General features: G+C 40.8%; 1 protein-coding gene across 3 annotated transcripts in view; it reads left to right on the top strand.

The window, feature by feature from the left end:
* The window catches only part of AFF3 (ALF transcription elongation factor 3), a 337924-nt gene that overhangs the window by 285617 nt on the left and 25432 nt on the right, over nucleotides 1-26875 (top strand). For all 3 annotated transcript variants that reach the window (XM_080556980.1, XM_080556979.1, XM_080556981.1), the window contains exons 11-14: nucleotides 6453-7505; nucleotides 10002-10126; nucleotides 14339-14540; nucleotides 17112-17236. In XM_080556980.1, coding sequence (XP_080413106.1) covers nucleotides 6453-7505; nucleotides 10002-10126; nucleotides 14339-14540; nucleotides 17112-17236 — 1505 coding nt within the window. The remainder of the gene's footprint in view (nucleotides 1-6452; nucleotides 7506-10001; nucleotides 10127-14338; nucleotides 14541-17111; nucleotides 17237-26875) is intronic.

Raw genomic sequence — 26875 nt, 5'->3', positions numbered from 1 at the left:
TTCCTGGCTGGTTTCATTGCAGAGGTCTCACGCTCTCTCTCCTCTCCCTGTGGGAATCTTAGAAGGTAGAAGAAAAGGGATGAAGAGAAGAAAGAGAAGGAACCATGGTAGGGGGGAAGGAAACACAAGATAAAAGGGGGAGAAGCATAGTACCCAGGAAGAGAGGAGTATGTATACTAAGATATAAGAGCATCTAGGCAGATACCCGTGATGCTTGGACACGAGAGAAGCAATTCCTCAGGGAATGCAGGAAGTGAATTAACTAAGGCAGGTCATGGGTTTTGTAAAGTCAAGCAAGGGACCGAGAGCCATGGAAACGTGGAGGAAGTGCCTCCTCTTAAACATTTTATACATATTCTCTCGAGATCTGTGCAACCACTTTTGTGTGGAGTCTGAGTTATCAGTGATCATTGTCACGAAACAGCTGCACTGCTCCAACAGATTGCTTGTCTCTTTGCATTATGTTTGTGTGGTTTGCCTTCTAGGACATGCTGTACAAAACAGGCTTATATGAAAATGTAAAGGTCTCAAAAGTGTGATGGCTGCAGTGGTGTTCATAACTTACTCTTTGGGATATGGGAGAGACCATGACATTCACCTGGATAGGGTCAGGGTGTCCCCGGGAAGTAGGATATCTGTGCTTTCCCCAAGGGATAGTGCTCTTCCAAGCCCATCATATGACTGGTGGCACCAATTCCAAACATGTTTATGTGATATCTCTGAGTGGAAGTCCTGTCTGCCTTGAATTAATGCTTTAACTTACATTTAGGAACCCAGTGAAGCCGTCTTCCTAAAGTACATCCCATGTTCTTATCCCATAAATGGAGAGAGACAGGTCCTTGGGAGCTCTTTAAAAGGAGGTCCTGTCCACCTGAATTTAATTAGTGGGCTCAATTCCAGTCATGGCCTCAAGATGAATTTCATCTATTGGATAAAATAAAAGAAGCAAATACATCTTTGTCATTACATAAGTATAAACTAATAAGGGTACAATTCAGGTACAATGAACCTGAGTACTCTTGCACAATGCTGGGCAGGAAATCCATATGTCCAAGTTGGGAGGAACTTCACCTGGTAATCTGCAGGCCATTATGAGCCCTTCATTCTTTTTTTGTTTCTTTTATTTTTTCCCCATAATTAGAAATATCATATGTATATATTCAAAATATTTTCTAGGACAGGTTATCTTCTGCATTCTACATTATACAAAAATTTAACTGCTGTTTCATTTCTCCTGTAATTTTTCTTCATCTCATTTTGAGATCTTTGAGCTGTTTTCAGGTGTCTAAATGCAGTTGCCTAGAGTGTAAAAGCAGCTCATTGTAAAGCATACATATAAAATAGATTAGATGAATTGCACCCTAAAAGTGTCCGTTTCTTTCCAGTGACTATTTAGAGGCTGTAGTGACTAGCTCAGCTGTCTACACTTTATGTCTGCAGTAAACTAAGAGTAATGGCTGAGCTAGAACAGGAGACAACATTCAGACTGGTTTCAGTGATGTGGACAAATTAAGGTGCCTCAGACAGTAATGTGAGTAGTTACAGTTTTGTGGACTGCCAAACCTGAAATTATGAACAAGGGACTGAGACTTCTATCTCCTGCCGAGGTCATGAATTCTTTGTATGACCTTAATTAATGTCATAAACGAGGATTCTGGAAAACGGTGACATCCTTCCAATTATTTCAGATGGTAGAAAAAAATGCGGGTCTCAAGTCCACAGAAGAACTACATTTCAAAAGCTAAAAATTCGGTTTGTTTGTTCTTCATTCAGTTGAATTATCATGCAGACCTCTAATAGGACTGGGTCTGGTTAGACAACTGGGGAAGTCCCATTACACAGGAAGGGCCAGACGGAGGAATGGCCAGGAGGGAAACAGAGAAGCCATTGCACGGAATGGAGCACGAGTGGCTGTTCAACAGTAACCTGGCCAGAACAGGGAGGTGTGCTGTCTTGGACCCTGCCAGCACCCCACCCCCAGATACACCATCCTTTACAGCCTCCACTGTAGTGACCAGTTCGCAACCATCGAGGGTTTTTACCATGATTATTCCATCATCACGGGGTAGTTTTGGCCTCACATCCACACGTTGTGTCTGACCTGGTCAAAGCTGAAGTGATTGGAGATGCTCTTCCCGGCCTTCTTCCCTCATCAACAGAGACCCACCTCCTGCCCACAGTACTGTGCATCCAGTCCTTCAAGTGCATGGACTTTAGTACTAATAGCCACTGCCCGTAAATTCAGGCTGTTCCCTCAGGAGTTGTGTGGCATTGTCTCTCTTCTCCTTAGCTCAGAAAATAGGAAGAGCATATATATATAACCAACTAGCTAACCGGTGAGCATGCTTCTGTCACCTCATCAGCATTTCTTCACTGCTACATTTCCTCAAGGACTCAAGGGAAGAAGAGTTTAGTTTCAGGGCTGGTGTGTGTCTGTGTATGTTTTCTGTATCTGCCTTGTTTTCAAAAAAGGTTTTGCTTCCCATCTGAAATGTCATGATTTGATTTCCTGAGTGGTAATTTCAGAAGAAAAGGGAATTTTCATCACTAGACCAACTGTAGACACTATCTTCACATTTGCTCATATGATTCGTGGGCTTTAGCTCTCCTATGCACTGTTTTTGGCAAAGACTACAAACTAAACTTCCCCATCCCTCTAGAAAACTCTTTGAGGCAGGAGCCACCTCTTAGAGTATTTGTGCACCATGCCTAACAGATGGGAATCTCCAGTTCTAATTTGATGAAGTGCTAGCAGTACTAATAGTAGAAGCAGCAAAATCATCATCATCATCTTCATCTATGTCTTAAATACAATGAAAAGGCGTCACATTTGTATGGGAATTGCTCTGAACCAAATCTTTGATAGTAGGACAGCACAAACGGGTTATCATATCGGTAAATTAATGTGTGGATTTCCAATAGGTCAAGTATGCTGCAGGGATGGCTGATTGCTTACTCCTATCCTGCATTGGGTTAAGTACATGCACATTATAGGCTATCCAATTTCTCAATGAAAGGGGTATCATGCTTCACATTTACCATGGTATTAGCTACACCTTAGGTTCCTATTTGTAATGACAGACATAGAGTGATCCTGTTACGTTTGCATTGTTTAACAGCCCTTCACCCCAGAAAGTGTTTCTGGATAATGAGTGTTGACAAAAGTTTCATTTGGATGCATGCCACTCGTGCCTCTGGTTGCACTTGTAGCCTTTAAGAGACCTGAGATACATAGACACGCTTTGTGTGAGTCGTCCCACCCAAATTTGGACATTTGTACTGTAGATACTTATATGTGCTCACCACCTCAGCCTCCCCTTTACAGTTAGGGGAGAGGAATGGACATTTTTAGGGCCCAGCTCATCTGGCCTATTTTGGATGTCTATTTAAAGATGAAATGGTTCACACCCTAGGAGAGTAGTCCGCTGATTGGAGAGCAAACTTTTTGACTAGCTCAGATATAGCTGTCTATAATATACAAATGAATCCACACACATTTTTTAAACAAGCATATCACATCCTTTTATTTCTTGTTGAAATGGCACATGTACATGTGTAGTGCCTTGGTCCCTGGAACCATCTGTCTCTGGAAGAGTTTCCTGGTTTGAGTTTTTGTGACAACTCATTACAAGACAGCTCATTACAAGTCAGCTTTACTACAGACCATTGTTCCTACTGCTGCTGTCTATCGGGCCAACACCAGCTTTACTCCAACTAAAAACTGCCCAGTTCTCTTCAAGACCTCGAAGGCAGTATATTTCCATGACGTAAGACCATTTTGCTACTTGATCCCTCTGGATCTCAGTAGATTTCCATCCTTACATGCTGCTGAAAATATCTCACTGCAAGCAAACCAACTTTAATTACGCAGGTTCGTGTGTGACCTGCTAAGGGAGGTAGCATGGACTGGAGAATTAGGGATTTTCTGTTCCTCCCACAAACAATTGCAGTTGGGCATGTGAAGTGGACTGTTAAAAAATTTCCAGTGAATCTTCCCAATCCTTTTTTTCACCAGGTCTGTTTTTCTCTCCTGGCTGGTCCCTTGCAAGTTACATTGTTTTTAAAAGTGATTTCAAAAAATAGTAATTTTTAGAGAAATCAATTGAGTAAATTACTTCCAAAATAAAACTGACATCACTTGTGTACATTGACAATCTTAAATATTCCAAAACTGTATAATGGCCCTAAAATAATTAGAGAAGTTTAAAATTTTTGATTTTCTAGAATTTATATTCTTTAAATTTACCTTATCGGCTTCAGGCCTTTTGCTTCTAGCAGATGCATCTTAAAGGTTTTTGTTTGATTGACTGATTGTTTGCAGATACATCTTTCTTTCAGCAGCCACATAGACTTCAATTTTCCTTTAAATAAACCCAGGATAAGTATCTAAGTTCATGACTCTGAGAGCTGAGCCTTTAAGAAAATACAACAAGTGTCCTGAAAGCCCTGACAAAATTAGCAAAGCTGGCAATATTGCTGGTGCTTCTTGTTAGACTTCTTAGTTGGCTTACAGGTTGGTGGGAGTGTAGCTATTCCACCTAAATAGCAGATATATCACTGTAGGAAAGTACCATATTGCCAAGTTATGACGCTTTAGCAGTTAATCACTGTTTTCTGCTGGTTTACTGTTATCCCTTGAAATCCATATTTTGTGAACCACTGTTTTAGAGAACGACAAGGTACATAAAGAGACAGAATGGGATGTAACAGAAAACCTGGAAGATTTTTTTGAACTTTCAAGCTGCCCTCACTCTGGCCTATACTTATGGGCAGAGGTGTATTTTTTCTGCACATTTCTGATATATGTCCTTTTGTTGAATATAACTCCTGAACACTGCAAAGGCCTCCATATATAGTGAACCTTTTATTATATATGTAATAAGTTCAGTATGTACATAATGAATGGCACAAAACGCATCCAACTCTACTCTCAGCAGCAGTCTAAAAAATTGTTGTTTATTTTACACAAAGAGTTAAGAGTCTTAAAAATATATCTTCATCCAAGAGAAATGCTGCCCATTCATTTTCAAGATTTACAAGTCTGGAAAGAAATTCATCATGTAAGATATTAGGGAGTATGATTAAGAAAAAATAAACTTAAGGCAATCCAGCAAGCTTCCTGTAGGTATTGGCTAGCTGGATAATGAGTAAATTAGACACTTCAGAGGAGGAATATTTTTATCATATGAATTCCAATGTCTAACTGTTTTGCTTATTTTAGGAGACTTTGCTCCCTGTAGAGTGAATACAGCCCTCCGTGGGTGACTCTGAAGACATGCTTGGCTATGCAGGAAGCCTGTGTTGCTTTCAGGCACCTCCTTTTAATAGAGGCTCCTTTGTGTTGGAGACTGTCTTAAGTTAGGGACTGTGGATATTCTCTCTTGAGCAAACTTTCTTCCAGAGCATCAATAGTTTTCATGTGCAATTGCTTAGTTGATCAAATTTTGGTTCCAGCTCAAGAAATTAGGAGACTTTTCACATTGGCTTCTGTTGGTTTAGAATATGGCTGGCCATCCACTCCATCTTTTCTTTTTTTTTTCCTTTCCTTTTCATTTTATTATGCTCAAATTACTGATTGCAAGAAGCATTATAAAACACTTGCACATTGTTCTGAAATAACATTTTCTGAGCTGTGGTTACATTTGAAATCATAATTATCCCACTACTTCACTGTCCAAACACCATTATATTTTAGATGTTCTCTTATAACTTGATCATGTTGTGACAGGAACAAAGAGAAAAACTAACAGCCACACAATACTTACCAAATGAGTATTTGACAATACCACCACACAGCAAATGTTTGTGTGATCTCACAGGATTATAACATCAATACCAGACAGATTATATGCACCGCCTGGTTAGCCTTCCCTCTCCCAGGAGAGACTACATGCCCCTTTGTATGCTGTTTAAATATTTTTTGTATTTAATGCAAAGGTGAAATATATATGTATTATATATAGGGATATACATATATATATATATATCCCTAGCTTTCCAGCTACCTATCCTAGTTTAGCCTCAGCTGTACCCCTGCCTTGTTTTCCATCCATCCTATCACCATTATATTTTTCTCTGTTTGGAAACTTGGTAGCATTTCCCAGTAAAGCCAACACCAGTAGCTCTGCATGAATCATCTGTAGAAATTATGACTCACAGAAGCTGTCCTCGTTCCCAACCTCATCCAGAAACCAAAAATATCCCCACCCATGGGGCATGCCCCCTGTTTCCCAGCCCTAATGCCAGGCCAGGACCTCTGTCAGGGCAGCATGGCGTATCCTCACCACCTCACCTTTCCCATCCACGGCCAGGGCCAGCGGGTGCCACGGGGCTTGGGGTGGCCCCTTGCCCAGGGTAAAATCTCTTCAGTACCAGTGTTTTGGTGTCCATGAGGGGACCCTGCAGGCAGAGGGGCTTGGCGCTAAGCTCTTTGCTGTTTGCATCTCTTTCAGCCCGAGCCACCCTCGTCCAACAAGTGGCAGCTGGACAAGTGGCTGAATAAAGTCACCCCTCACAAAGCACCCATCCTGACCCACCATGACGGCCCGGCACTGGAGGCCCATCCCTACTACGGCCACGTGAAGGCGGAGCGGCAGGAAGGCGAGAAGACCCCGGCCACCGGCCCAGCCGAGCACCGCAGCGGAGAGGGCCGCACCACCAGCGTCACCACCACCGCCACCATCGGGGACGGGCCACGGCCCAGGACCGCCAACAAAGCACCAGGCAGCAAGGGCGGCCGGCAGAAGTCGCCCCCCGCCGCCGACGGCGGGCCTCCAAGGAGGGCGGCGGGGAAGAAGGCACCACGGCGGGCTGAGAGGACCACAGCTGGGGACGGCTCCCACTGCCGTGGGGCAGAGGAGCCTGCTGGGAGCCACAGCTTTCTGGAGAGCACCGCTGGCGAGGCACCAAGAGCCCGGCCTGTTGGCGGTGGCAGCAGTGGAGGCTGCCGAGCAGGGCACCGCCGGGAGCCCCGCTCGGCCACAGCTGGCGAGAAGCGTCGGGCACGGGGGCCGAGCAAAACGGCACCCAAATCCAAGGAGTTCATCGAGACTGAGTCCTCCTCATCGTCATCTTCCTCTGACTCAGGCTCCGAGTCGGAGCGGGAGGAACGCCCGCTGCCCAAGGTGCCAGCGGCAGCCGGGGCCGAGCCGCGTGCCAAGGACGCAGGGACCGGTGCCGCTAGCAAACCCCACGGCGGCTGCAGTGCCTTTGGCTCCATTAATGCCAGGACTAGTAGTGAAATAGCAAAGGAGCTGGAGGAACAGTTTTACACCCTGGTTCCTTTCGGTAGGAATGAGCTCCTGTCTCCTCTGAAAGACAGTGATGAGGTAAAGTCACTGTGGGTCAACATTGACTTGGCTCTTTTGTCCAGGATTCCAGAGCGTTTGCCCGAAGAGCCGCTGGCAATGAGCGCCGGAGCAAACCAGGCGGCCAGCCTCCCGCAGGGTAGTAGTGCTGACCCCCCCGCAGAGAAGGGTTTACCGAAATCTAGAAGGAAACGCAAGGTGAGCTCCGGGAGATGGGGGTGGCTGCTTGGGATGGGAAGGGGGACACAGCCCAGCCGCGGTCAGTGAGCATCACTTGTGCCCATGTCCAACACTCAACGGTGGTGCCCTCGCTGGGTTTTGTCCCCTCACACCACACTGGAACCAACAAAACCCCTCGTGTGGTCAAACTTCTGGCCTCGAGGAGCTGGTGTTGTCTGCTGGCGCATGGCTTTTTGTACCCTGGTGAAAGTGAAGGCAGATAGCTTTTCCTCTTGAGGCTTCTTGCAAAACCAGAGCATTTGGAGGTGATGCTCATTTTGGCATAGGGAACATTCTGGCACAGTCTGCACAGTATCACCACATATCTGGAAAAAAGGAGAGGAAACATCCTTTTTCCCTTCATATTGACAACAATAGGAGAGAATCCTTCAGTCCCTGCAGACAGCCCTGGCTTATCAGGGACCTGCCTAGCTCTGCTGCTTACTTCACTGACACCTCTGCAGCCCCCTGCTACCTCAGGACTCCGACACAAGTGTAAGAAGTGAGTCAGTAGCTGATGAGCCGACCTGTCCCCAAGCAGCACCATTGCAGCAGCCAGGTGGGCACAGCCCTGTGGTCATATCCATCCCTCTGCCATGCTGCTCCTAAACATTTTCGGAGCTGCCAGGTGCACAGGCTTTATCCCTGCTGGGGAGCCACTTCCACCCCATGGCTGCAGCTGTCCATCAAGGAAGCTTTCCAGTCCACTGGTACCAATCTGCCCCCAAAAGTCACTCTGAACTGGAATTACCATCTGCCCAATTTCTGGATGGTTTTACTGTGCAGTTGTCTGTCACCCCCTGAGCTACCATATGTGTGCAGACTGATCTGTATGTTTCTTGGTATCATTTATCCAAACAGGTCTTTCATTTTTTTCTCTCTCTTGTCATTTTTTGGTTATATTTTTAGTATCTGGAAGTATTTTTTTTTAGTATCTGAACTATTCTAGCTACTGGTAGAGCAATAGCAGAGAGCCCTGCTATGTTTTGAGATGCATTTGTCTGCATTTTCTTTAGGAAGTAGCATGGAAGTAATTGCATAATACAAAATGATGGGGACCAGGTCAAAGAGTGGCAGAAGTAAAAGATTGATGTTTTGTGCAATAGGAAATGTCTGTGTGATGTTGCCAGCTGGTACACCCAGAATAAAACAGGGGGATATGATAGAAGAGCAAAATAAATGCAGCCATTCTAGAAATGCTTAATTTGACTTTCCATGGCACAAATTATCTTTTACTCTTCTGTCTTAAAGCATTGCTGTTGTTGGTGGTTTTAGTGTTACAATAAATACAATGGAGTACCAAATTGCCTCTCTGCCTGTAGTAAGACCCTCACTGTGATAACTGCTATGCAAACACACAATATGCGATCCCCCTTCTCAAAATAAGTCTAATAAGAATGGATTATCAGGCATAACTGCAGAATTAGATAGAGGTCCTTATCACTTCCACATCTGTCATGATCTCAAGAAGGGCAAAGTAGAGATGGAAGAGGATGGTTAAGCACTAAGGTGTAAGAAGATCTTCACTCCTGTGGGGTGTGATCTATGTTAACCCCACAGCAGCAGCCACAGTGGCAGTGGATAACACAGAATATGTTGTTGCCATGCAGTAAAGCAATAAATACAGGAAAATCAAGAGATCACGAGTAAAACTCAAGTCATCGGTGGAAATTGGATAATGTTAGATGTGGAAAGGGATGTAGACTTCATAGAAGGCTGGGAAAACAGGGTCACTGGGAAACAACGGTAGGACCTAAGGAATTCAACCGAAGTCAAATAGTGGCAGGAAGCATTGGCTGCGTTCATACTACCAGGAGAGATAGGGCCAGGATGTAGCACCAAGCGGTGGCACACAGTCATCCACTTTGTTTAATTGTTAGCATGCTTGCTAATGTGGTTTTGGCCTAGGCCAACTTCTTCTCTTCCAGAAGGTGTCTGGCCCTGGCCTGGGACCAAACCAAATAAGGTGGCTCCCTAAAAGGCAGTCCAAATGTGGTATAGCCTGGTTTGAAGGAGGAGCAAGTTACATGCATGGACGTGAGCTGTGCCATGCCAGCCAGCCTCAGGGCCTGTTGCTGATCTGTTGTATTGACTAGCACAGGCATAGTCACTGATGACAAGAAAAGAGTGGGAGAGACAAGAAGAATGATGTTGAGGACTAGGCAAGAGAAAAGTGCACAGGAGCCAGGCAAAGACAGCAATATAAAGAAAAAAAATATCCTGAGATGCAAGTGGGAATATGGTTGAAGCAATTCAAGTTTTATATTCTACTCTATCTTATACTCTACATTTACGTACTGCCTCTTTAGATTTTAGTTTTTCAAGACGTGAACCAATCTTCTCTGATCGCTGTTAGGTATATGCTTGAAGAAAGCATCAAAATGCCAGAAAATACCAGCTCCTGATTCGTCAAAATACTTTCAGATCTATCGTAAATCCAAAACCTACAAGATTATTATTTTTCTCTTTACTCAGTGTGAGAATGAAGAAGAATACAGAGACATCAAGAAGACTCATTTAGAGCGAGAGAGTTCTTCACGATTAGCTGCCACTGCCCATAACATCACAACAGCAAATCACTGCAATATGAATGAAAATAGGTAAGCATTTTCCTTCTTATTTACCACTGAGTCATACAACTAGTTGCAGTTTAATGTCGTGTGTTATTTTTGCCTTTAATAGGATTTATTTTTTAATTATCACATTTTATGTTGAAAAATTGCCCAGTTTATTCTGCTTTCTTCTAGTTTAATGAACAAGTTAGCAGCTCTGACACATTTATATACTCGCATTTTTTTGTATTGCGCAAAGTTGTGAGTTCAAGTGCAAGGCTCATGGAACGAGTAATTATGGCTAGAATAGTGCGATCATCCAAAACATATTCTCAAACACTGTCTTGTAGGCACCAATTCACATGTGCAGCCATCTTTTCTTTCCTTTGTGTTATGAGTTTCAAACTTAAAGTTTGACTGTATGTTTGGGTTTAAATGCAATTGTCTGTAAACTCTGTTTAGATTGCAAAAAATATTCATAACAATGCCTGCAATACTCAGTTCCGGAATATACATGAGATCCAATATTTTCAAGATTACAAGCAATCTATTCTGTTTAATTAGTAGGTATTTTAGTGCAAGGAACTCAGATTTTAAAAACAATTAGATTTTAAAAGGATGAAGGGTGTGAAAAACATTATGAAAACATTGTGAACATTTAGCTATATGCTGGCATGATTTGTGTACACAGACCCCTATCAATGTCAGATCAATCATCCTGAATCTTTCTGGGGCATTCTAGCAGTGAAACTTCGACATCTTTTCAAAGTTCAGCTGCATGCTGTTTAGTACACATTGGCCATCAGTATTTCAAAAATATATTTTTTTTTTCTGGCAGTATTAGGGTATGTCTTAGAGTGGAGTTGCTAAAATTTGAGAATATTTGTATTTATTGTAGTAGGATTTTCTATTGTACACATCACTGATGAGTTTGAGCAATTCTTGTTATTAACACTGGACAAAATCATGATGAAAACTGGTAGATATACCGCTTATTCTGAAGTTTGAATTCAATTTATTTGTCCTGGAATAAGTCACATGTTTCATAAAGTGCAAAAAAATACACAAAACAGTTTGTTTTATTGTGGGTGATTGCATGCAGGCATGACATTCTTGTGTGGAACAATTGCCAGAGGTGACTTAGAAATTAAACTCATATTCAAATTTTAAAGAAAAGGTATAGCATTGAAGAAACTTCCAGGGTGGAGTGTAGCTGCATTCCATAGAAGTTCCCTAGGCCTCCAACCTTAGATGTTGACCACACTGGGGGAACTTGGTGTGCTGACTCTAAGAGGAACAGTACGGAGGGTGGAGCGGAGTGGAGACACCGCGGCCAGGCTCTGTGATAAGATGGGAACTTGAAGGTACATCAGAACCGATAAGCTGCATATTTGTTATCCTGGGCTAACAGCCTGCCACATTTTTGACAAAATGCTGTCCTTTTGGTGAACTTTTCCCATTATAATATCATTATAATACCAAAACACACCTCCATCCCGAAGGCTACCCGCCTCCAGGGTGTAACCGTGCCTCACTGAGCTTTCGCTTTAAATTTTTCTAGTCTGCACCTTTAAAAGCAAAGTGAGAAAATTTCACACCAATCATAACAAAGGTATGTATGACCAGAGTCACTCAAGCTCCACCTGAAAGATAAAAAAATGATATAAATTAGCTTAAGGGAGAGAGGATGTTAGGGAAGATACCATCACGTAAGGGAAGATACCATCGCATAAGGAAAGATACCTTCTGACTTCTGGGATCAGTCAACAGGCCGAGCCTCTCTTCCCCCCTGTTGGGACGCCTTTGGGTAAGATTTGAACACTTGGTTATGCCAAGTGCCTCCCCGGGAAACTTAGAAATCTCTGTAGAGCCACTTTATATCTTTAAATGCATTTGTAGCCAGGCTTACTTATACTCTTGGTATTTGCACGTGCTTTGCAGACAGTGAATTTATCACAGGCAATCCAAAGAACCTGTGTATCTGTTACTTTAATAAACTGCACTAGCTCATTAATCCAGCTGTGGTAGTTCTCACTGAACACACCAAACTCTTTAAGAGTGGCCGTGGCAGTTCATGGAATGCAACTAGACTGAGGGTGTATTATGTTACTTGTGCATCTGTAATTGTATTAAAAATTGTATATTAAAAACATTGTATTAGGTACTCCTGGTAGCAAATGTATATTAAAGAAATAAAATTAAAAAAAAAAAAGGTCTTAAATGAATATTCACCCCCTAATTCTTCCTTGGCCTGCCCTAATTCCAAGAAGTTCAGGTGTTTTATGCTACTATAGGTCACGATATCAAGCTACTGAGGCTGTAGCTAAACCAGCAGCATGTGTGTCAGGACATCCTGTCCCTCTTGCAACCAGCAGGCACTCATTCTAGCACATTCCCCTCCAATTATGCCAGCAGCATATCTGCATGTAAAGCCCTCCTGTAAATTCACTCAAGAAACTTTGTCTGAAACTTGTATCAGCACAGCTAGGGGTTGGTAGCAAAGAGGGGAGCAAAAACACCTTCAGACATGAGCATTTTATATTCCAGAACTACAACCTGATGTGCAGACTGACGAAGGCCCTGTTTGACACAAAAGGCTGCAGTGTCAGGCAGAGATACCCTAAATATCTTGCACCTACATCCAGTGCCACTATTTCAAGTCTCAGCAGAGCAGAGCTCACTGCAGGTTGTTTTGTACGGCTTCTCAGTATAATAAGGTCATGCTGCTGCAGCTTGACTGCTCACAGTATACTTTGGTGGGCATAAGCGAAGTGCCAGAGGGCATGCAAAAGGTCTGCCACACAACTAGAAATTGCATCTACCCCTCACGAGCCCTGGGCCAAGCTTTTGAGGCTTGGGTAGGAGCCCTCCAAGGAGCAATGGCTTCCAAGGAATGATGGCTTCTCTTGGATGCTGTAGCCCTGCACTTTGACAGTGATGTATAAACATGGCTAGCCAAGGCATGGTTTTATGTTTAAAAAAGGGAAAGGAAATAACAGCATCAGCCTGCACTTTGAAAACAGTCCTAAAGATCTTATTTTCCTTAGAGGGAAAAGAAGAACACAGTTGTCCATTTTACACACCCTGATTCTTGCATTCATAAAGAGCATTGGTCATTAAAGTAAAACAGTTCATGTTGTATTTTAAAAGTACTACACTGTGCGAAACAGGAACGGTTCTGAATTATGATTTATGGCTTCTCTCACAGATAGTTTTTAAAGACATGCCAGATAAATGGACAAATGTATGATAAGTGCACATTTAATTAGCTCCGTTCTCTGAAATGATGTACAGAAATAAAGTGTATTTTGTACCATATTCCTTTTTGCAATTCCATTAAGTGTATATTGCCTGATACAGTAACTATAAAGAAGTGAGAATTGTCCATAAAAAGTAATAGGCTGAATAAAGGGGAATATGACAGGGGAAGGTATTGTGTTAAAATAGTCTGTCTGACCTTAATCACAGTTGTAGTCTTAATGCAAACCATTTTCATTAAAAAATGTTTATTTTGTGTGTGTTGCTTTAAAATTTTCAGATAAATATATATATTTTTTTTCAAATTAGTGCAACTAAAGCTTATTTTGGGGATATTTTTATGGTTTGTTTGACTTCTTATCCAAAACTTCCCTCAAATAAATGAAAGCTGAAAATAGAGTGTAGCTTTCTTCTTCAGAAGATGGAGCAGCTCATATTGCTGTGTGACTACTGTTTGCATGTGTTTCCTTTTGTTTGCAGTATCAGCTTACCTTTCTTTGTCTTCAAAATCTGTGTTAGATTAGTATAAACAGCTCTACCAAAAGCTGGTCATTGAGCACAAAGACAACAGAGTCATCTTTAAACACATTTCCTGTTTTAGTTCACGTATGGCTTTATTGCCATGGCTTATAAATTGTCACCTGTAATGGTGAAATAAGGCTCCATAACCTAACCTTACACTTCAGAGCCTAATCTTTGTCTCTAGCTATCCCTTAAGAGATGGTGAGCAAGTGGCCATTTATCTCTGTGTTTTTTTCAAGTACTCTGATACAGACTTTATATTAACTCCAGAATTACAATTTGCCTTGAAGGGAAAGAGGAGAAACACGATACAAATTTGTAAATGAACTCTTGGTCCCCATACTGTAAGCTTGTTTCCAGATACCAATAGACTTTATCCTGCCAGCAGGTTTTAAATTCAAAGTTTTGGTAATATATAAAACATTTACCTTTCTCAAAGCCAGCTTTGTGACACTCCATTACTGTAATTTCCATTTCCAGCTTGGCAATACCAATAAATAAAAATGAGAAAATGCTTCGGTCACCTGTCTCTCCCCTCTCTGATGCATCAAAACACAAATACTCCAACGATGATTTAACTTCCTCCAGCAGACCTAATGGCAGCAGTCTATTACCTTCCATCTCCTCCAGCAAAAAACATAAGGGTGAAATCCAGTCTCAGCCACATCCCGGAGACTTCAATGTAAGTTTATGCTGTTGTTCACAATATAAAACCTAGCTCTATATTTTTTACTTTGTATTGCAGTCCATGATAGCTTTGCAGAATGTTACGCAAAAAAAAAAAAAAAGCAATAATGAACGTTGTACTGTAAGTTCAGTTTTTCTGTTTTCGAGTTTAGCAAGGCACAGAAGAAAGACAACGAGGCAGGCTGTAAATTAGACAAATAAGAAAGGCTACATAAGCAGAAAGTAAATGCTAGTGGCCCAAAATGAATGGATTTAGGCCTCTAGAGTATTGCTTGGGCATAATGCAAGACCCGTACATCCAAAAGTGTAGTGCATAAGGCCTCTAATGTATAAGGCCTCTACTCAGCCACTGCCTAACCATAAGTGTGCCTGCAGTTAGGTAATCCTGTATGTCTTCCAACAAACATTCTCAGACACTTCTGCTTATTGCTGACACCAGTGACCAGCTTAGCACCAGCCTCACAACTCAGCTCCACCAGAGTCCAGACATTCAGACTTACCCCATCATAGTCTTGATCACACTAAATGTGTCCAGAGACCCGCTCCAGGTAAGGAGCTATTACTAAACCAGGTGTTAGCCACTGCCTTTAGAGCACAGAGAGAGTGGGAGTAGATGCTCCCCCCCATTTATGCATGAGCTCTGTGATTAGGATGCTGGAGTAAAGAGTCTGTTAGCACTTCTGGTTGAGGGGATTTGTATCTGTCTCACCTCTCAAAATAGTACTGTACCTTCCAACCTGCAGGACATTGTCATTAGGAGATTAAGGACAGAATACTGTCATGTCCTCCCCTGGCAGCTCTGTGTGAAATACCTTTATGTGAAGAAGCAATTTGGGTACCACCATATTGATGTGCACTGCTGGAGTATCCAGTCGAGTTGCTAAGCCAATCTTCTGTTGCTAGAAAGGCCCGCGCTCCTCCCCTTGCTACAGAAATGGTTTATATATTTTATTCAATGCTTATTTGTTTTTTAATTATATGTTATTTGAAAAATAAGAGGCTTCAAAAGCCTAAGTATTTGTGCCTAAGCAACTTTCAGGAAAAGAAAATACCTGAGTTGTAGCAGTGGTCGCTTCCAGACGCTTTTGTTTTTGGGAACCTGTGGGGATAACTGCCCATAAAGTCAGATGTATATACTTTTTTTTTTTCTTTTGACAGTGAAGGGAGAGGTAGTAAATATAATCTTAATTTTAGACATTAAAAAAGCAAGTTATTGTAAGTTATATTTTTCAAAAATATCTCACAGATGCTTTTGGTAAATTGAAATAAAATTAAGTGCATAAAATATGCCAATAAAAAGGCATTTTAACATATAGTAGTGATAAATTTATCTTTTCATGGATTAAATGTAAATTCTTAAACATTTAAACTTCTAAAACATAAGTTTAGAGGTTTATAACCCATTCAGAATTATAATGATATGAGTCTTCACTGGATATCTTGAAAACAATTTAAATTCCTTCACAGGCAAATGTGCTGGAAATCAAAAGTAGAAGGTGATTGCTTTATGATCCACACCCTTAGCAAATGCATTTCACTGAGATTTTCTGCATAGCCTAGCAATGCACCATTTGGTCAACATTTTAACAACCTTTGCAATAAAATTCTTATGTATCTGATTATTCATCTGAAAACTTTAGCCTACTGAACTGATCTGGATGTGCCATATAGAATATGAAAGCTCATGAACTATAAATGTTAAACTTATCTTTGTTTTATCCCATCTTCCCATTGGGTATCTAGCTGGCATGCCTGAGTGGTCCCTTGAATTTCTGTTAGAGACCACAAGCCGGGGAGTTGTTCTTATCCATTTTAACTTTTTGTCCATTTCCCTATTAAGTTTCCATCTTCCACCTGAAGGAGAACTAATAGTGATTTCTGGCAGTGGTTACAAACCAAGAACGACCTGAGGCTGCCTGCTCTGCACTGTACCAGTGCATGGCTGCCCACACAGCAGGTCACCAGGCGGTATGAAGGGCTCATGAGGCCACATGAAGAACAGGGCTGCAGCTGAGAGAAAGCATGAGACCCTGCCGAAAGGTGTGCTTCAGCTGTGGTACGGAGCAGTGATCTTTCAAGCTCATCAGAGACCCAGAGAAGAAAAAAGCCTGGGCCTTGGGTGACAAATTCTCACCACACAGGCACATTAGCGGTGCGGTGTGGAACAAGTCAAACAAGCGAGCCTTGCTCTCCTGGGGCTAGGTACAATGCTAGTTTGGAAGCTGAAGACTAGAGATGTAACTCGATCTTCTAAATGACCACAACAGATCTATTCTTTAATAATTTCACTGACTGTGTCACAGAGCATTTTGATAGTTACTGATAGTTCAGCTCCATTTCGTCCGTATATCGCATTGAAACTCGAGCCCTTTACAAAGTGCTCTGAGTGATATCTGTGAATTCACGGCTATCGGTGACAGGACAGTTATACATACTCCCTGATGAAATAGTAGGAAAACTAACTGGCAATTTATAACACAATGCAAAGACACTCTGTTGTTTATTAGTTGCTTTTTTGAAGTTAGTAGCCAGTTCCTCAATGTCTTCTATGCTGTTTGTTGTCTAGAAAGCAACTCACATCAATTCAGAAAACGTTCTCTGCAATAAGCCACAGTCCCAAACAGAGCCTTGGTCACCTCTGTCTGGCGCGCCCAGGGACTGCAGAAGGACAAAGCTTATCTTTGATGATATGTAAGTACAGATGGCTTTAAAATAAAGTAAACAATGTAGTTTTCTGCATTTAAAAAGAAAAATATCATTTGTTCAACAGGATGTTGAGACGTGTCCAGTAGTATTTTAGTAATGCTGTACCTTGAGCAATGAAGGAGACATACTGTATGAAGTCTTTGATTTTGGTCCCTTCCAACCCAAGCCATTCTATGATTCTATGATTCCGTGATTCTATAATCCTATGATTCTACCATTCTACGAGTAAGGCTATTTAGTGCTCTTAGGGCTCAGATATTAATTCTGTACACCTCAGACTACTTACATGTACACATTCGTATCAAGGCAGGGTGAGAGGGGATGCCTTCTTGCATGCCCTTTGAAGCAGGGGAGAGGACAGATGGGAGCCTTGTATCCTCGAGCCTTGACAGCTGCTTTTGTTACTGCTACTGCTGCTCAGAAAAAAAAAAAAAAAAAGAAAAAAAAAAAGGTATTACAAAGGCAGGGTGAGTAGGAAGCAGCAGTGGTTGCATGAGTATCTGAAGGGATACTTGCCCCTCCCCCCCTCCAGTACATCCTTCAAACATCCCTGCCCTCCTCTGAAAATAATTTCAGCTTGTAATTGTTTTTATTTTCTTTTTGGTAAATTAAAACTGCTGGTTTGTTTCCCAAGGTCGTTTAGGATATGATCTTATTTAGATAAAGTATAAAGGTGAAACTGAATGTTGGAATCCTAATATCTAGAAAACCCAGATTCTTTTTGCCTAGTAATATTCTGGCCTGAAAATACTGATTTTTCTGGCTAGTGTAGAAGAAATTTTGTTCAAGCTATGTCTCAGACTGCCTCTAACAAATACAGCTCCATGAGCTGTGTGACCTTGACGCACCTTTTGTTCTTCCACAATTACATCCACCACATCACTCACTCTTATATACCTAAGGAAACCCTGGGAAAACAGCCCTATTTCCTCATGAACTGTTTTCTACCAGAACAAGTATTTTTAATAACTGGTAATAAGAATTGTAATAATTGTAAGGCTCATTCATATGACTTAGTCTCAGAGACAACTAGAGGGATGAGAGCATCTCATAACAAGAATCCAGGGTTCCTACTGTAAGATGTAAATAATTCACATAGACTTCTAAAGGATGTAAATGTATTGTATGTTAGAAAAGAAGGCTGGTGAGATTAATTTCTGCGTGCATTCATGGAAGTCATGAGGAGATGTAAATTCAATAAATGTAATCATTCTTTCTGCCCCTTTTGGAGAAAACTCTCCCTTGTGTATATATCCTCATTTTCCCTCCTTCTCCACTTCCCTCCATGCTATTTGTCAACTTTTCCAACACATTTATTCAACAATTTCCATTGAGGAAACTTCAAACTGTTTAGAAGTACTACCTAACTCTTCATATCTCTTGAAATACTATATCATCCGTAATTTACTTGCAACTGTTCAGTTTTTCTGCACTGTAAACGCACGTACAAGGCAAAAAGGTAATATTGTATTTGATAAAAGTCAAAATGTAGGATGTGCTCATCTGTTTGGATTAGAAAAAAAATAAAATCAGAAACACCTACAACAGAACTATTGTGTATCTTCATCAGATTTTCCCTCAAGATGCTGACAAAACACTGGGGGACCATTTTGGTTTTTTTCCCCCTAGAATACTGTCATAGGAAAACTGCTTTTTCTGACTGTCTCTATCATTTAAGAAGCCATTATCACTTGCTTTCTCCATTAGTGATACATGTGATTTCTCTGGCAGGCATCTTCAATAAAACTGTTTCACCTTTTCAGAGGGAGATACAATAAAACTGTTGGTGTATAGTGCCTTCCATGTAGAATGTCCCCGAGCAATTTGCAGCCCATAAAAAAAAAATAAATCTGAAAAGTCAAATAAGATAAAACACAGAAGTGAAATATGTCTTAATTTGGCCTTGAAAATAGAAATGGTTAAATGCCCATTGTGCTAACTAGAGGAGGGAGATTTTCATGTCATGCAACTGTCATCCACAAGCTGTATCTAGGAAACACCACCAGAATACCAGCTATACTAGACCTTGACTCTGAAATTACCATGTAGAGAAGTCACTGAAATGTAGCAGATTGGACTGGCTGCAAATGTTAAGTGTCAACAAATTTGACTCACATGTTAGAAGGATCAAATTAAACATGGCAGCCAATGTCTTTCAAATCCTTGTACTACCATAGCAGAATATTTGAAGAAATGCAATACAGTGTTTCTAAAATTATGTGGTAACCCTAATGGCAGCATTTTGTCCAAAATGATGCGTATGTATTATTTCATCTCATAATCCATGAAGTTCTGATCTACTGTAATCCAGTCATGGCTTTAATCAGCCTCTATAGTTTGAAGAGACTAAGTCTCTTATATTTGATTTAAAACAACAACTAATTTTTTTGACCAATCAGTGTCTCTTTGCTTTATTCTCAATTTATTTTCTCCAGATCATTGACAACAGCTGTCACTAGCAATAAATTGGAACACAAGTAGGTCAATAAAAAGTATATCTTGCTTGGCAGAGTGCTGTATACACATGCATCAAAATAAAGAAGTAAATATAGCTCACAGTCTTCAAAAGGCAGCCAAAATACTACTTTCCCTGCTTTGCCATTGTTTACTGCCTGTTCTGAATATGCTTCAAGGTACCCTGCATGGCACATGTATAAATGACATCAATGTTGTTTCCAGTATTAATTCTTAACAAGATTTCCTGGATTTTTGGCCATTTCTGACTCTATAAAGAGAACATTTTAAAGGCTACATCATAATGCTTCAAGCCAAATTCAGTCCTGCTGTAATTTCGCTGAATGATAGAATTCCCAATAACAGCATTTAGGAACGAAGTCTGTTGTCCTTGAAGTGATAAGCACAGACATGCTGTGGGTGCCTGAGGGCACAGTTCCACACCCTCCTCCAAATACTGCATGTGTGGTATGAAAGGAGCAGAGCACACCCAGCTTTCACATTTCTCCTTGTGGCTAAACCATGACTTATTCCTTAGGATTACTTTCTTACTTTCGTTGTGCCTTACCCTTTCAAACTTGGAGTGAGGTTTTTTCACTTCCATTTATTTTCCTTTTTTTTTTTTCTGGCCTTCTAGGAGCAAGGTAATACACCTTTAGCATTTTTATCCAAGTTTTTTATCTTTTGCTGAATGTTTTTTTGTGCCTTTATGGTTTTAGGTGTTACATACATCAAACAGGTTGATATTCTCCCAAATTCAGGGACATGCACTGCTGTGGGATAGCATTACTGCGTTTGTTTGTCTATAGGTAAATCATATGTGCAAGAAATATTCCAGCTGTAAAGATGTTATGGATAAAGCTCATAAGGAGCTGAAGAGAACTTCTTATCACATCTCTTAGTTTCGGCTTGGACATCAAATCTCTCATTTTCAGTGTCCTTTTCGTTGTTCCTCTGCCTCAAGGCAGAAAGGAAAAGGTGCTCATGAGTTGTGGCTCCCACACAACCGCTGGAGTCCAGCACACTTTACCTTGCCCAAAATTCCTCAAGGACTCCTGGTCTTCTGAAGTCTTTAGAGAGATTTCTGGAGTGCTGAGCACATTTTTAGGAGCATGGTTAAGGAAAAGGGATTCCTTCTTCTTTCTTCTCATCAGCAGTCTAAAATATTACTGGCCAGATAGACTGACATCTACTGTACCAAGCTCCTCACAAATTCATACGCTTACTTTGAGGTGTTCCCATTTTCTTGGCCTTGGGGGATTTCAAGACTTCATCTGATCATTCCATTCTTCCTCTCTTTCCCTTTTAACTTGTGGCACTGAATTTTCTTATGTGCACACTGTTCATGAGAAAACAACATTAAGCTCTTACATAGCAGACACTGCCTCGGTGATTAAATAATTAAATTGCCTGTTCTCTGCATGACCACCTACCCCCTTTCTTTATAGGGCTACTTTGTAAGAGCTTGGTTTGGTGGGAAATAGATGCTTAATCGGCTCCAGCAGGAGATTCTCACGGGGTAAAGGATTTATAGCCATTATTCCCTGTTGCCAAAGAAAAGCCGGGGCTGTGGACCTCGTTTGAACTTACAGGCTACATCCATGCCGCTCCTCTGTCCCTATGGGCAAGCGATCCAGCACTGCTTATGGTTATATGATTAAACTGTCTTCACTCCCCAAAACAAAGAACACTCACTGCCTCCTGAGAACAGCCCCTGGCCTGTGCTGTCCCCAAGCTGTGCCCAGGCATTGTCTGGGAGAGAGCTCAAGGCTGTGCCAGGGAGAGTATTAGCAATTAAACAGCATGGACATCAAATGATAGAGCTGGTATCCTTGCTCTGTTTATTTCACTAGCACAGACATAGCCAAGGTTTCACACGTACTGTCACCCAGCAGTTTCACCCGCACCTTGGCTTCTCACTCATCAATGCTGGGATCACCAGAGCTGGCTGCCAGGTACTCTCTCTCACAGAAGTATCTATCTGCCTTTGGCTTTCAGTCGCCTCTTGGGAACTCAGGGTGTAACTCCATGACATTTTAAAACAATGTGAGTCTGGACAGCTGTGGTCCTGCCCTCTCTCCCTAGGTTTGACTGTAAAGGCTTTCCTCAGCTTCTACTGAAATTAGTTGATTTCAGAATATTTATCTAGCATACAACAAAAGAGATACAACTGCAGTTTATCTGCAAGGCTGTGAGATTTTCTCCCTCTGCTTTTAATACAGGAGCTCAAGTGCCTATTGTTAATACCTCTTTCATTCCTCCCTCTTCACATGCACACTTTGCCCTCACATGTTTTAGTCCAGGTATTGATTTCACATGAATATCTTTAAGTCATGAATCTGGGTCATGCCCAGGAATTTGTAGTGGATTTTGACTCTTTCTCTCAGTCTCTCATATTTCACCACATTGACATAGTTATTCCGGGGAATGTTGCATTTTTGCCAAAATAGGAATCTCCACTTATTTTAACTTTCTGCATTTCATTTAAATTAGGTGCCGTGCTTTAATTTTGGTTGCTATTTTTTTTGCAACAGTAACTGTCTTTCTAGGTATCTGAACTATTCATCTATTTATCTAATCTAAGCCATTGACCTGGTTATATTAAGCCCATCAAGATAGCAGTTGTGTAGTTGTGTGATTGAGTAAATTTTTCTTACATTTGGCCTGACTCCGATCAGATCCTTTGTTCCCGTGTTTCTGAAATGCCTATAGCACTACCTTATAAATGGGTCACCAATACTTCCTCTGCCCTCTATTACGCTCCTCTGTTGAACTTTCCAGACCTGCTGGGTCTACCACAGTGAGCATGAGAGTCGCATAACTGGATATCTGCCTCATACAGTGCCATGGGATCCCTGTGCACCATGTCCCAGACACAGCAGTTAAGCAGCATTTATTTTCAGTTGTGGAATGGGCAGGAGGCCATTATTCATCAGGGGAGAACACTATTTTGTATAGTAATACCTGCTTCCCAGCTTCAGCCCCATTCTTCACCCCCAGGATGACTTTTTCCCTATGACCCAATGTGTCGGACATGATCCTGACATATCTCCAGGTATAGCCCCACCCAAAACAGCAAATAGGCAGGACAGTATGCACCCACATTTTACTTTATGTGGTTATCTTGCCCTTACAGGATTTTCTTCTTTTCTTGGACTGAAAGTTCAGGGCCTGCTGGCACAAATTTAAAACTGGACATGGGCTGGCCCTGGCTATACCAGTATCTTCTGATTTGCCTCTAGCTCTGACCAAATTCCAAGGTTGCTCGTTTTGTTCTTCTGCTCCCATCTAATACACACACTTTTTTAGGATCTAGATTACTAAAGTTGTGAAACTGGTCCTATATTTAGAATTATGATTTAAGCTGCTTTTATTACGTGCAATTGTTGTACACTAAGGAAGCACTAGTTTGTTTTTTTATAACGCTTCAGCATCATTATCTCTGAAGGGTATTAAAATATGCACTTGGCTACATTTATGATGTTTAATTGAACTTTTATTAGTTTTTTTTTAATGTATCCTCATAAAGCACCATACCACAGTAAGAAATAATGTTCAAGTGGAAGATTATGTAAATGAAGCAGAAAATGCTATAGTTTAGTATTTAGTTCATATAAAATATAAAAATTAGATGAAAAATGTGCTTTTGAATGCAGTTATAATTAAAATTGTATATTTGAGTCTCAGCTATACTGTACTCTGTAAATACCAGCAGTTGCGCTGAGTTTCAAGATTATGTTGCAGTAGATGCCGATAAATTACTGTACGAAGTAAGGCTTTTATTGATTCACTTTTTTTGATTCTCTTCCCCCTTTTTTACTGCATGAGTTTACGTTTTTGCAATTATCTGCTAAACTGGAGTAAATTAAATTCACAGAAGGTAGCAAAAGACAAAGGTGGCAGAGATGCACTGTAATGGCATACAGCTAAATAGGATGTTGAGGGAGAAACATACACACACTAGCATTTTACCTGGGTAATAGTAACACCACTCTCGGGAGCTCAACAGTCCGGAAACTCTCAAAGGCTGCTTCTGGAAAGGGAGTAATTACCATGCCCGCAGCCATCTCACCTCACGCTGGGATCCTGTGCAACATAACAAGCAATGGAAATGCTGTATTTCCTGCTGGTTTTCGACAAGCTCCCACAGAAAGTGGTGGCAACGCGAGTGAGAGAAATTCTGGACAGTAGCAGATTGTTTGATAAATCTCGTCCTGGATTCAGCCGCAGACATGCTACTGAGGCTGCCCTTGTCAAAGTCATAAATGGTTTGAATACCACTGCTGAAAAGGAAGCCTGGCCTTGTTTGTACTATCAGATCTAGCCATGGGGGGGTTATTCTGTAAAAGGCTGGATTCTGTTGCAGTGCCTAGGTGACTGGCTAGCATTGACTGAGAATGCGTTGAACTGGTTCCAACAGTACTTGATTGCTTTCCCCAATCAACATAGTAAGGTAAATTCTCCTCGAGAGCAGCCAGTTTCACATAATGACACTTGATCCCAGGGAGAATTCACCAGCAGCCTGACTTAGTTGGCACTGATGCTTTACGCTCTTTCTCTTGCCTTTCAGAGAGATATATGAGATGCATTAGAGCAGTGTATTAGAACTCCTTTTTGGCTTTGTTGAAGAGGACTATATTTCTACAAGTACCAACAATCAGATATTCAGAAACAAAAGAGTTTTTTTGTGCAGTCAAAATTATTAATAGAGATAAAGCTCTTGTTTTTACCTGTTAATTTGAAGTCAGACTTCTTTAAAAATATTTTTTTAAATAGAGGCCTGAATTCTGTTTGTAAATCTGGAGTGACAGTGCTGACACCAACAGATACAGACAGTTGCAAATAACTTAAGAGGAGAATCAGACTCAATTGCCTGAAAACCAGAAGTCAGAGAATATCTTTCCATCAGACTTCAGTTTATATTTATGACCAGCAAGCTTTTTACCCTAACAAAAAGACTCCAGTGCTAGTACCAATTTAACCCTGTGGAAATTTTCTCTATTCCCTGGCTTCTCAGGCTGTAGCGAGGCTGTGATCTGCAGAAGGATTGCAAACCTTAGACCAAAGACCTGAAAAGGGGTTTATGCTCAGATCTTTCTGAATCTCTTGTGTGAGGAAACAGATTTACTTCTCCTCAAGACACCTCTCAATAATATATAGTATCTGAAATTATCATGTAGTAAGATTACCTATAAATTCTTCAGTCCGAGGTTACCACCAATTTCTCTAAAGGGGCCAAGTTACAGAGGAAATTCGGTTGAACCTTAATGTTTGTAACAGATACGGGTTCTCAGTCACTGTAACTTAAGGGTCTGTAAAATCAGATTATGATTAATAGAGTATTCGTGAACTTCACAGATGCAAAATAAGCAGTATGCAAAAGAGCAATCCTCAGAACTTAATTTATGCATCAGCTTTTTCAGGTGTCTTCATATGTCCATGAACTGTGGTAACCTGCTGCCTTCAAGGAGCATACAGAAGAGAGGGGTTTATTTTGCTTCTTTGCTTCATAACATAATAATTTAAACTAGTATACTGGATTTAAAAAGACAAATGACTTTCATATACAACAGTGGGAACCTAAACAAAACTGATTTTGGGACCTTTCTTTCTCATTAAAAAATAAATAAATAAATAAATCCAAGCACATCCTTATTTTTTTCAAAAATAATATAAGAAATGCAGTTCTATGCAGTGTACATAAACGTATTAAATTTATAGAGTATTTCAGCTTTCCATTTTCACACATGTACGTTTGCAATCTGAATTGCAAGTTTATTAGCATGCAGTGATCTAGAGAAGAATAGAATTGCATAGATAGCATAAACAGATCAGAATTTGACTTAACATGTTTATTAACACTATTGAACAAGCACTGTATAAGCAACTAGAAGAAAATATACCCAACCCATTTTTTCCTAATGAATCTTAATTTCTGTTAGGCATCCACTGATATGTAAATCAGTCTTGTATTTTTCCTACAAAAATATCTAAACGTTCCTACTGTGAATATATACACTTTGCTTAACAATGGTCTTTTAATAGCTTCTTTTTTATATTAGGCTTCCCCCCAAAACAATTGGCCTTAGTACAAACTGATGACTTCAATTTTTGCACATTGCATTATGCTATCCTATAGCAGGGCCCTCAAAGAAGGCCTCTTGGCTCGGTGCTGTACATGCCTACTGCTAATACCTTCCTTGCTAAGCATACTGGAGAATAAATCCTTCCGCAAGTTGAAAACCATTTTGCAATTAACTTACTTATAAATAGACCATAATTACATTGTGTTATCTTGCTTTGTTTTTACAGCCTCTTCCCATGCTTCAAACAAGCAAATTATATATATAGTGCTGAGTGTCATATGGGAGGGTATATTGCAAAGGATACATTTTAATGATCTGAATTTGAAAGGATCGTGTAAAGGTTCATCACTTTGATTATTTCAGAGAGCTGAGACCACTGCTTTGTTGATTTGCTCTGCTTTGCTTTGTTTTCTGTCTCTTCGTAGTAAACTATCTCACCTGGGTCATTTCACAAGACTTAGAGAGACAGGACATCAATTTTTAAGAATTCTTTCAATGGTTCTGAAAACATAGCTATTTTTCCACATCAGACTAACACTGTTGCAATGTCTATTATTTCATAATTGACCAAAATCAAATCCAGATGGTTTGTATTATTAAGATAATGTTAGCATCTTGCTGGGTACAGAAAGTATTTGCAGCTGTAGTAGGTTATGAGATACTGGGACAGAAACCTGTCTTTAGTCCCCTTTCTGACCTACCAGCTACAGTAAGCTAGGGAGAAATTCCACTCTAAGGGAGAACATTTTAAAGAAAGATGGAAAAAAGGAAATATTTTTCTTTGTATCAAGCTTCTTAGGGCAGACGTCATTCAAAATTATCCAGACTTCAAATTTTATTTCTATCTAATGATATTTAGCCTTCCTTTTCTTCAAAATAGGGTTATGACTAACCTTCTGTGATACAATTAAATCTCCTTGAAACTGTGTGCATGTAAGTAGATGGAAACGGACTAAGTAGACACATTAGCAAATACCCTTATTGTCTCAAATAAGTATTCATGGCTGTCCTCTTCTGTTGAGAGGCTCCTCCTTGTTCCCACTAATCTGTTATGGATCTAAAAGTGCTCTTACTGCTGTCAGCA

Source organism: Anser brachyrhynchus (assembly GCF_964034855.1).
Source record: "Anser brachyrhynchus genome assembly, chromosome: 1".
In the NCBI taxonomy this organism is placed as follows: domain Eukaryota; kingdom Metazoa; phylum Chordata; class Aves; order Anseriformes; family Anatidae; genus Anser; species Anser brachyrhynchus.
The sequence above is the reverse complement of the archived record's forward strand: the minus strand, read 5'-3'. Positions and strand labels throughout refer to the sequence as shown.